The sequence below is a fragment of the Macrobrachium nipponense genome, chromosome 36 (assembly GCF_015104395.2).
Source record: "Macrobrachium nipponense isolate FS-2020 chromosome 36, ASM1510439v2, whole genome shotgun sequence".
Lineage (NCBI taxonomy): Eukaryota > Metazoa > Arthropoda > Malacostraca > Decapoda > Palaemonidae > Macrobrachium > Macrobrachium nipponense.
The window spans coordinates 39,600,823-39,613,322 of NC_087220.1; the positions used below are offsets into that span (position 1 = coordinate 39,600,823).

The 12,500-nt window shown below is 35.0% G+C and overlaps 1 protein-coding gene across 1 annotated transcript in view; it reads left to right on the forward strand.

The window, feature by feature from the left end:
- The window catches only part of LOC135203311 (uncharacterized), a 251,748-nt gene that overhangs the window by 12,650 nt on the left and 226,598 nt on the right, over positions 1-12,500 (forward strand). Inside the window, exon 4 of the mRNA XM_064233061.1 lies at positions 5,559-5,668. Coding sequence (XP_064089131.1) covers positions 5,559-5,668 — 110 coding nt within the window. The remainder of the gene's footprint in view (positions 1-5,558; positions 5,669-12,500) is intronic.

Below are 12,500 nucleotides of genomic sequence, written 5' to 3' on the forward strand. Positions count from 1 at the left end.
TCCAGTGAAAAGAAAGTAGAAGGAAAACCCAACATGCATGAGTTTTCATAGTTACATTGAAATATGTGCCATCGAAAAGACAAGTGCCACTACAGGTTAATCCTTACACCACAAGGGTGAGATCATTAAATACACAACACTCCCTCTTGTTATCATCTCGGGTATAAATTATTTGGCTGTGGAAGTCTTTCTAGTCTTTGCTTTAACGATGTAAGCCAAGTAGAGTGTAAACGTTGAAAGTCGGGTTTAGATTAAGTGTTGAAATTCAGGTTTAGATTGAACTTTGAACTTGAGGTTTAGATTAAACGTTGAAATTCGGATTTGGATTGAACGTTGAACTTGAGGTTTAAATTAAACGTTGAACTTGAGGTTTAAATTAAATGTTGAACTTGAGGTTTAGATTAAATCTAGTAATTCAGGTTTAGATTAAACGTTGAACTTGAGGTTTAAATTAAACGTTGAAATTCTGGTTTAGATTAAACTTTGAAATTCAGGTTTAGATTAAACTTTGAACTTGAGGTTTAAATTAAACGTTGAAATTCTGGTAGAAAATTAAACGTTGAAATTCAGGTTTATATTAAACGTTGAAATTCAAGTTTAAACGTTGAAATTTCGGTTTAGATTAAACGTTGAAATTTAGGTTTAGATTAAACGTTGAAATTGAGGTTTAGATTAAACGTTGAAATTCAGGTTTAGATTAAACGTTGAACATGAGGTTTAAATTAAATTAAACGTTGAAAATTGAGGTTGTTAGATTTAAAACGTTTTGCAAAATTTGAAGGTTTTAGATTAAACGTTGGAAATTCAGGTTTTAAGATTAAAAAACGCTTGAAAAATTCGAGGTTTAGAATTAAAAAAACAACGTTGAAATTGAAGGTTTTAGATTAAACATTGAAATTCAGGTTTAGATTAAACGTTGAAATTCTGCTTTAGATTAAACGTTAAACTTGAGGTTTATATTAATCATTGAAATTCAGGTTTAGATTAAACGTTGAAATTCAAGTTTAGATTGAACGTTGAAATTCGGGTTCAGATTAAACGTTGAAATTCAGGTTTAGATTCAACGTTGAAATTCAGGTTTAGATTGAACGTTGAAATTCAGTTTTAGATTGAACGTTGAAATTCTGGTTTAGATTAAACGTTGAACGCCAGGTTTAGATTACGCGTTGAGCGTCAGATTTAAATTAAACGTTGAACGCCGGATTAAGATTAACCTTTGAATGCCAAATTTAGATTAAACGTTTGTCAATTGAGTGCATCATTAAATGCCATTTTCATATTTGTAGATATTTATTGGGATTTATTTTATTTTATTGTTATGCACGAGTTAGTCGGTACGAAGACCACTAATATCGTGAATTTTACGTTATCCACTATGAAAAGCGAATTATTCCATGTGACTGAAAGCCGTTTTACAAATTTTCCTGCGAATTAGCAACATAATTTATAATATTCCCATGAACTCAGTTTTTTTTTTTACTTGAGATAAAGACCGGTACCGTTGAACGCATTACTGATTATGTAATTAAGAGTTATTCAGACAAGCGACGAGGCTTTCCAAGGTCGTCATTTATATATTTTTCTTCTTAAAAGTAAGACTAAGATTTTTTTTGGAAATGAAGGTATTAAATACTGTTAAACATTTTACCAAGACTCGACTGCGATCCTTCATATTTTGGTCTATAATCCATTTTTCGTGTAGCTTAATTGTACGTCACGGTACAGGTTAAATCCACTTTTCGTGTTCAGGATTACACATTGCCTTTGGAACAAATCCCATGAAATTCTGATTCTGGTAAAATTGTTGTTTTTCGTTGTCAGGCTAAACCTAGAATAAGTACTTTTTTTGTTTCTCATTTACTGAGAAAATCTCTGTTGTTTCTCATTGACTTAGAAAATCGCATTTGTGCTCACGGTATTCTGCTGGTAATCATTGTTGAATGACAAGTAGGGTTTTAGCACAATTTTATGTTGCTTCTCATTATGAAATGAAAAATCTTATTCAAGCCAAACTCATTTGAATTTTTAGTTATTTAATAGAAGCAATAATTCAAGTTTATGATTTTTTAAATGAATACAAAAGATTTTAATGTACTCAGGATTTTTCTTGTAGATCACATTGGTTTTAAAATAAAAAAGTTTTTCATAATTTTACATACAGAAAGTAACCTATACTGCAAGTAAAACTGATTTTGCTTCAGTGGATTTTGTTCTTTTGAGGTGAAATTTCAAATAAAAGCATCGGTTTCTCTGAAATGAAACGGAGCTGGAAACAGGGGCAGTAAAACTGAGCGGAATTTATGTTGTGTGTCAGGAAATAATGATTATTCATGTTGAGCAACAGTCTTAAAGAAAATGATTAATTACCTTGACGATGAGCAGACTTATTTAATAAAAGGTTACCTTCCTTAATCCCAAATTGAATTTAGTTTTATTGCATTTCCCCCTGTTTTTAAGGGATTTAGTTGTAATAGAGTGTCCATCAAAGGATGAGATAATCAGACGAACGACTCAGTAACATTTGTCCGATAATGATTGAGACACTGAAGGAATAAAGTATGACAGGAGTTTTCTCATTTCTTCGATGTTTTTTTTTTATCTTTTTTTCAAATTCTTATAAAGCTGACGCGCATTTTATATATGATGTCTAAAGCGAATTTCTTTATCGTTCCTTTTTTTATTCTATCCCAAAGAATCTTTCCAAGATCATAACATTTATTTATGATCTTTTATTGTTTTTGAAGGATAGCTGTTTGTATTCATTTTGATTGTTGCATGTATTTGGTACCTTATTTTCCGAGAAGGCAATTTTATTTTCTTCGCCGTTTAGGACTCCTTTTTTTTGAGAATGGACAGACAGACAGTTATTATTATTATTATTATTATTTATTTTTTTTTTTTTTTTTTTTTTTTTTTTTTTGCTCTATCACAGTCCTTCAATTCGACTGGGTGGTATTTATAGTGTGGGGTTCCAGGTTGCATCCTGCCTCCTTAGGAGTCCATCACTTTTCTTACTATGTGTGCCGTTTCTAGGATCACACTCTTCTGCATGAGTCCTGGAGCTACTTCAGCCTCTAGTTTTTCTAGATTCCTTTTCAGGGATCTTGGGATCGTGCCTAGTGCTCCTATGATTATGGGTACGATTTCCACTGGCATATCCCATATCCTTCTTATTTCTATTTTCAGATCTTGATACTTATCATTTTTTTTTTTTTCCCTCTCTTTCTCTTCCAACTCTGGTGTCCCATGGTATTGCGACATCAATGAGTGATACTTTCTTCTTGACTTTGTCAATCAACGTCACGTCTGGTCTGTTTGCACGTATCACCCTATCCGTTCTGATACCATAGTCCCAGAGGATCTTTGCCTGATCGTTTCTATCACTCCTTCAGGTTGGTGCTCGTACCACTTATTACTGCAAGGTAGCTGATGTTTCTTGCACAGGCTCCAGTGGAGGGCTTTTGCCACTGAATCATGCCTCTTTTTGTAACTGGTTCTGTGCAAGTGCCGGGCATTTCACTTGCTATGTGGTTTATGGTTTCATTTTTCGTATTGCACTTCCTACATATGGGCGAGATGTTATTTCCGTCTATCGTACTTTGAACATATCTGGTTCTTTAGGGCCTGATCTTGTTGCCGCTGTTATCATTCCTTCAGTTTCCTTCTTTAGCTCTCCCCTCTGTAGCCATTGCCAATTGTCATCGCTGGCTAGTTCTTTAGTCTGTCTCATGTATTGTCCGTGCATTGGTTTGTTGTGCCAGTCCTCTGTTCTTTCTGTCTTTCTCCTGTCTCTGTATATTTTCTGGGTCTTCGTCTACTTTTATTAATCCTTCTTCCCATGCACTCTTTAGCCGCTCGTCTTCACTGGTTTTCAGATATTGCCCCAGTGCTCTGTTTTCGATGTTGACGCAGTCCTCTATACTTAGTATCCTCCCTCCTTCCTTTCGTGTTATGTATAGTCTGTCCGTATTTGCTCTTGGGTGTAGTGCTTTGTGTATTGTCATTTGTTTCCTGGTTTTCTGATCTATGCTGCGGAGTTCTGCCTTCGTCCATTCCACTATTCCTGCGCTGTATCTGATTACTGGCACTGCCCATGTGTTTTATGGCTTTTATCATATTTCCGGCGTTGAGTTTTGACTTGAGTATCGCCTTGAGTCTCTGCATATATTCTTTCCTGATCGTGTCCTTCATCTCTTGGTGTTTTATATCTCCTCCTTCCATTATTCCCAGGTATTTTGTATCCTGTCTCATCTATGTGTTTGATGTTGCTCCCATCTGGTAGCTTTATCCTTCAGTTCTCGTTACTTTGCCTTTTTGTATGTTGACTAAGGCACATTTTTCTATTCCAAACTCCATCCTGATGTCCCAGATACAATCCTTACAGTCTGGATTAGGGTATCTATTTCCTTGATGCTCTTCCATACAGCTTGATGTCGTCCATGAACATCAGATGGTTGGTTTTGTTGCCTCTTTATTATTATTATTATTATTATTATTATTATTATTATTATTATTATTATTATTATTATTCTGAATGTCAAGGTCTGGTATTGTCAATACTAAAACATATGAAATACATATATTTTATTCTGGTTGTATTTTGATACATATTCGAAGTTATCATTATTATCATTGTTGTTGTTGTTGCTGTTGTTATTATTATTCAGAAGCTGACATCTATTCATAAGGAACGAGCCCACAGGGCCATTGACTTGAAAATCAAGCTTCCAAAGAATATGGTGTTCATTAGGAATAAGTAAGAGAGAGTAAAGGGAAATACAGAAAGAAGAGGCTCCACCTATAAATGAATATATATGTATTAAAAAATCAGCAAATAGATATAAATGTATTAAAATGCCAGGAGATTAGTATTAAGTGTTCACCATTTATTTTCTGTCACAGATCCATGGTAGGTAAAGGATTAAGAAATAATTCATGATGAATCATATCGTCGTGACGAGTGAAGGAACAAGTAGTAATGAGCGTTAATTGTATAATACCCTGGGTAGAAATGCGAAAGATGCCCAGCATTTTCCGCCTATGAAAAAGAATGATTTCGGTGAAAATTGCAGTTTTTACGAAATAGCTTACAAAAATTTACCTCCCTTTTTAAACTCAAGTGTTAACGCTCCTCTGGTGATAACCTTTGACAAGTGAAAAAATACCTTAAAAGATATTTTAATATTTGAGGAATAGTTTAGCAACGTGAAATGGTCACCCTTTTTTAATCTAAATTTAGCAGATCCCGTATTCATGATTTACAAAAGTTCACCCACTAACAAAGAAATTGTCTCGTCAGATCTAAAAAGAAATAGAAACATAATTCGATGAACGATTAAAGAACGCAAAACAGAATATGAAGAATATATAGTAAAAAGGGCGTTGGAACTGAGATCACTAATTGTACCGTTGAGAAAAGAGAGAAGTCAAGACATTGATTTGCAGGTGACTCACACCAGGAGATGGTGAATGTTGGGGTGGCATACAAACTAGAAACATTTACTTGTATGCCTGTTTATTTCCATTATATTTTATTTGTTTGTTTGTTTTGCCCCCAGGTAAACATCCCGGAAGAGTTCCTCGCCCGATTCGCTCGTTCTGACTCGAGACCCGATTCTCCAGCGCCCACTCTCTTGGTCCATTCGTCGAGATTGGCGCCTTTCAGGAGGTGAGTATCTATCCATTGTCCATCAGAATTAAGAGCAGAATACTCATTTTTCATTTTATATGAGTATCGTGTGGAAGGTTAGTGCTTTCAGTGCACCTCACGTGGTGCACCGTGAGCATTACTAAACGGTGTTTTGGAGAGTTCATTCGGCCCCGAGGTGCACTCACATTTTAGCCATAAACTTTACCTTCATTCCAGCTTCCTTTCTTCAGTTTTGCTGTCTAGTCTCTCTAACTATTAATTCCTAGTGCGGCTGTGGGGTTTTCTCTCAGTTGAACCTTTAAATCTTTGTTCTTCATTGCCTTTACTTTCTAGATCTATTTATCTCGCTGTTCAACCACTCAGACACCCATTTTTCAGTTTTAAGTACCTTAGAGCTTGGCTTGACAATTAAAATTTCATAAAATGAAATAATTGGTATTTGAATATTCCTTTTTATATGGAACATAAAAGTCCTTTTTCATTTTGATTAATTTTTTTCTTTTACTTCCTTTTTGGGGGTCGTCATGTAGGACTGATATTTCTTGGGGGTCATTATCTTTATGATATCCACAGTCTTTTGCTTATGTTTTTACGGTCATCCCCAACGGGTTTGTACTAAACACGCCGCAAAGGTAAATACATTCCGGATTAAAACCCAGGGGAGGTCACTGTCTAGGAAAGATCCGGTTTTTTTCTTTCAGTTTGAACATATTGTTATGGAATAGGAATCCTAGTTTTAGTTTTCTGTAAAAAAAAAAAAAACTATTGTGCCGCCTTTGGCTGTCCGTCCGCCCGCAGATCTTCAAAACTACTGAGACTAGAGGGCTGCAGATTGGCATGTTGATCATCACCCTCCAATCATCAAACATAGCAAAATGCAGCCCTCTGATTATAGTAGTTTTTACTCTAATTAAGGTTAAATATATCCGCATTTGTATTTCTGGCAGAGCTATAGGTGCCAACAACATAGGCCATCGCGGACTGTGGCTGAGTTTCATGTGCGAGGCTAAGAGTTTTATAGGCCACGGCTGAGGCCACCACCAGACAAAAAACTCGGTTTCTTCGGCGCATTTATTACTTGTTATTATATTTTAAATGCGTTGAGAGACTTCTTTTAAAAGAGGCATGAATGCTCCTTTATTTCACGTCACAGGTTGCTCCTTTTCATTTAATTCCTCAGTAAAACTCATTTTTATATATGTTAATGAGCATCCTTTTTTGTTCATACATCATAAAAACGGCCGTTCATCCCCTGACCTCACTTTTGTGTCTCGAGAATATTCATGTCCACCAAATGATGACAAAAGTTTCTAACCCATTATAAATATGTCGTTTCCTTTTCATGTCAAAACAGCGCTCCTTTCTCAAGCAGCGTGCTTACTCCTTTATCATGTTTCAGAAGTACTGTACCCATTTGATATCTCAAGACAAAGGAAAGGAAACTATACTTGAGGGAAAGATTAAGTAAAGGAGCCGACGTTAGGAAGCCCTCGTTTTGGATTGTTTATTGTTTCATGTCGTCATATCCCACTTGTAAAGAATAAACGATGATGAATAGAGGCATCTACTCTCTCTTTCTCTCTCTTCTTATTGTTCCGTGTTGTCATATCCCAATTATAAAGAATAAAACATGATAAAAAGACGCATCTACTCTCTCTCTCTCTCTCTCTCTCTCTCCCCCCATATCCAAGCCAACCTTAGCTCCATTCATCAGAGGAATGATTTCCTCCTAATGACGTAATGGCGCCCTTGAGGGTAAAAGAGGCGAATCAGAGGTTTTCGAATCCGGCCCCTTCTATTTATCCAGCAATTTCGCCCCTTGGTTGCAGACCCCTTTTAGAGCGTTGTGCCCGGGATCAAATCCCTTTGCCGTCCATCCAGAACAGGTTCAAAAGAGCTTCAAGTAACCAGGCGAGGAAGCAAGCAAGAGCGTGCTAGTATGTGTGCGTGTTTGGATGCAATTTAAAGCGTGCCATTTAAGCCGTATATTCATCTTTTTTTTTTTTTTTTTGTACTGTAATAATCTTCCGTGTAACTTTCATTGTCATTGTTATCTGTGACTTGTGATGGTTTTAAAGAAGTAAAAATTGCTTTGTTTGTTTCTTCTGTGTTTATGTACGCCGTTACGTGCATCCTTTGTTTGTGTACCTTGCTTGCATGAGTGTATGCTTGTCAGTTTATTCTGTGTTCAAAGCGGTAATATTAATGAATGCAACGTAGGTTAGCTTATATTTATATTCTGCAGAACGTACAGTGCCAGTAAGATCACCCGATGTACGGGTGTTGTACAGATACCTGATGCACCTGTACTTTCGTGTACTGATATTTCCAAGAGTTCCCAATTTGCAGTGTACATTTGTTGTAAATACACTAGAATTATTGATATTGTGTACAGTATCTTTTTATCTATCTCTCTATCTATGTAATATAGTATATATATATATATATATATATATATATATAGCTATATATAATAGTATATATATATATATACATACATATACATATATATATATATATATATATATATATATATATATATATATATATATACATAATATATATATATCTATATAATATGATATATATATATATAATATATATATATATATACATATATATATAACATATATATGTTATATATATATATATATATATATATTATATATATATATATCTATATATATATATCTCATATATACATAGTAATGAAGGATCGCAATCAAAAAACGGCCAAAATGTAGGTGACAGAAACAGCTTTGATAAGAAACACAATGAATATTTCAAATGGGCTGTGGGATTCAGATATTACACCAGCGATTAAGAAATTTAAAGAGAAATTATCAACTGGGGTGACTTAACTCTCAGTATAAATATCGCTTCTTCTGTGACTTTGTTTATTCATCCCCTACCTGAGAGAGAGATAATTGGTCTCTGAAATATAGTATCTACTTTCTATATTTTGGCGTTTTACGCCAAAATATAGAAAGTAGATACTATATTTCAGAGATAGTCGATACTATATTCCTTTCATTTAGATGGAATTCTGTTTTGACAGAATATATTTGACAGTCATATATATATATTATATATCTATATATATATATATATATATATATAATATATATCTAATATACATATATATATAATATATATAATATATATAATATATATATATATATATATATATATAGTTATATAAACATATATATGCATGTGGGTGTGCGTGCGCTTGCTGTGTGTGTGTGAGAGAGAGAGGGAGGAGATGTATCGTGACAATATGATTACTTTTCGTAAGTGTTGCTAGACCACGCCGTTATGAGAAGTGCCATGGTGATTGATTTTCTTTTCCAGTTCTGAGAAACGGCAGATGATGTCAAATCTAATTTCTGTTGCGTATTAGGTGCTCTGTGATCGGCGATTGATCGACAATTTTTAGTGTCGGGTTTTTTTTTATTCATTCTTGTGTCATGGATATCAAGATTTTATTCAATTTTAAATTAGTTCTTGCACCGCCTTTCCAGATATTGCATACTTGAATCTAGAGATCTCGTGTACATTATGACACTCTTTCTTCTAATGTAATATTATGAACGTTATTTTCTCTCACGCATCTAGGAAATATTGATAAAACATTTCATTTAATTAAAATGTTATGGAAATATTGCTCGAATTCTTGAGATCGCTAAAACCTAGCCAGTTCTTATCTGTTATTACTAAGCATCACCTCATTTGCTAAAGTCCTCCCCAAACAAAAACAAAAATTAAGAAAAATATTTTTTACAGATATTCAGTATTAACTATTTAATTGTCTTTTCTTGTAATCTCAAAATGCCCATCAAGTACAATTGACATTCACTATATGAAATGGCAGTTTATATTTCTTTTTTCAGAATGATGTTTCGTGCTTTATCCATTAATTTTGTATTTAATGATGCTTCAGTACAGCACTTATTACTCGGATGCTTAATTGCAGTTCATATAAGGTAGTAATTTGTTTTTATGACGACATTTTTCTGCTTTAAATGACTTCACATCCGTGCTCATAATTCTTTCCTGACTTTATTGCAGTTCTGTATTTTCGAAAACTATTACAGAAGTTTTTGAAGAGCAACGTGGGCTAACTGCGCGGAACCCGGCGCTGCTCGTGATGTCTCCCCTACCTCCCCAATCCATTACCTACCCCGGGCGGATAAACAGGTTTGCAAGAGGAGGGTGGGTTTGTGTCATGTCTCCCCTACCTTTCCGACCCCTACCTACCCCGCCCCCGCCTGGGGCGGACAAACAAGTTTGCAGAAGGAGGGTGGATGCGTCATATCTCCCGTACCCTCCCAATCCCCTACCTACCCCATCCCCAACCGGGGCGCACAGACAAGAATAATCCACACGGATTTTATTATTATAGGTAGATAAGTCGGCAGTTTTGAGACCACCATTTTATTTACTGATCTATATTGCAGTAATTTAATTTCTTTAAATTAAATGCTATTCGTTCCAATTCTTACTTGTTTTTTAATAAATGTAACGTATAAGTAACATTTCAGGCGGTGTTATTCATATTATGGCGGTTCATTTTTCTTTTGTTTCAACGAATGCTGATATGGTGGAATCACTCCTTTTAATTACCTCACTGTTTGTATTCTTCCCTCTTTTAATGTCTTCTTTCACATTTGCAACATTATTTGCTGCTTACTAAAATGCCTTCCCCTTTCTTCTCATGTTCTTTATTATCGACCATTGCACTCCCCTTTGTTTTCCTCTCCATGTTTTTAATGTCAGTGTAGGCATTGTTTCTCCACGTGTCTCAACAGAGGGCGGACCAATCGATTTCTGTGACAATGGATACTTTGCATGCTAACTAGATTCGGCTGTAACACCGACCACGCACGCTCTCTCTCTCTCTCTCTCTCTCTCTCTCTCTCTCTCTCTCTCTCTCTTCTGGGATGCAAGGCGCGCTTTATTCTTTTTCTGAGATTGAGACTTGGACACTTCTAGAAGTCCCCTTTTTTTAGGTATAGAAAGCCATTTTGGGGGCCTACAAAGGACTTGTATTGTTATAGAAAGGCCGTTTTTGGAATAGATAGGCTTTTTTTAATATAAAAATGCCTTTTTGTATAGAGAGGCCTATTTTGGTATATAAAGGCCTGTTGTATAGAGAGGCCTTATTTTGGGGTATGTCCTTTCTTTGGGTATGGACATACCTAGTTTGTATAGGGCTTTCTTTGGGGGCATAGAATGACTTTTTTTTATAGAAAGAATTTTTTGGGGGGTAGGTATAGAGGGGCATTTTTTTTAGGTATAGATAGAACTTTTTTAAGTAGAAAAAGGTCCCTTGTGGGTTCTGTTAATTGTCTTAATCCACTTCATCGTTGCCTTAAAAGGAATATGTTATCTCTCTGGTCCGAATCCCAGGCGCCATTGGAAAGGTTGATCCTATTATCTTGTTGTTTTATTAGTGAAGATTCCACCATTTGACATTTGTATAAAATTCGCAATGAGTTCCAATCAAAGGTATGGTTCGTGTTATTTATATGATGGAAAATTGCCGAACTATTTTGTCCATATCTAACTGATCGTTTATGTTGCATTAATCTTTCCGAGAGATTTTCCAGTAAAACCGAAATATGACTTATCACAGTCCCTACAAGGAATTTCATAAACTCCAATGTTTTTGGAAACTGGTTTCTGCTGAACGTTAATTAATGATTTACCTAGTGTATTCGGATAAGTGAAGATGAAAGGGCTTGAGGGGCCTAAGGTTTGTGTGATCTCTCTTAAATTATCCACGCGAGTGTTTATGATTTTGTTTGTGTATTTTTCCTTTTCTTTGTTTTCTGTAGGTTTGTAAAAAATGCTCTGTTCTATGTACGACTTTTTCTATTGTGTGCTGGGGGTAATCTAACGAGATGAGTTGATTTCCAATTGTTTCAAGTTCTTTGTTAAGGAAATCTGGGGAGCAAATACTTAGGGCTCTAAGCAATAAGTTACTTGCTATGCCGAGTTTGACTGAAATGACTTGATAGCTGTAAAAATGTATATATGAAAGTGAGAAGGTCGCTTTCCTATAGACAATGAATTTATAGTTATTAGTTCTGATGATTAAGACATCTAAAAAGGGGATTTGGTTATTCTTTTACCCTTCTACTTTAAATTTTATGCTCGGGGCCAAGGAATTTAATTTTTGCAGAAAGACATCAAAATCGCCCCACTCGCTTTTCCAATATGTTAAGATGTCATCTACATAACGGAGCCAAATCATATCTGCAGCTTTGATGGGGTTTATAATTACTGTTTCAAAATACTCTATATATAAGTTTGCTAAGACAGGACTAAGCGGGCTCCCCATACTGCAACAGAATTTTTTACGGTAAAAGTTGTCACCAAAGGAAAAGGCGTTATTAGTGACGCAGAGTTCTATAAGTTCCATTATTTTATTCAATTCTATGGGGAAGTGGTCAGTGAATGGCTCTAGTTTATTGTTGAGGAACGTTAATACATCTTTTATGGGTACTTTCGTGAAAAGGGTGTCTATGTCTAGGTTAGGAAGTTTAACGTTTGCCAACCTAAATTTGTAGAAGTCATTCTATAAACAAAAATTAGGGTGCAGTGTGGGTAGTCCTTTAAGTCCTGTTTTAGCCAATGTATACATGGAATACTTTGAAACTATAGTAATTAATTAAATAAAACCCAAACACATGCTGTGGATGAGATATGTAGATGATATTCTAACATTTTGGGATAATAGATGGGGCAATTTCAATTAATTCCTTTCAAAATTAAATGCATTTGATGCCCAGCATCAAATTTAAAGTTGATTGGGAAACAGACAACACAAGTCCTTTTTTATATG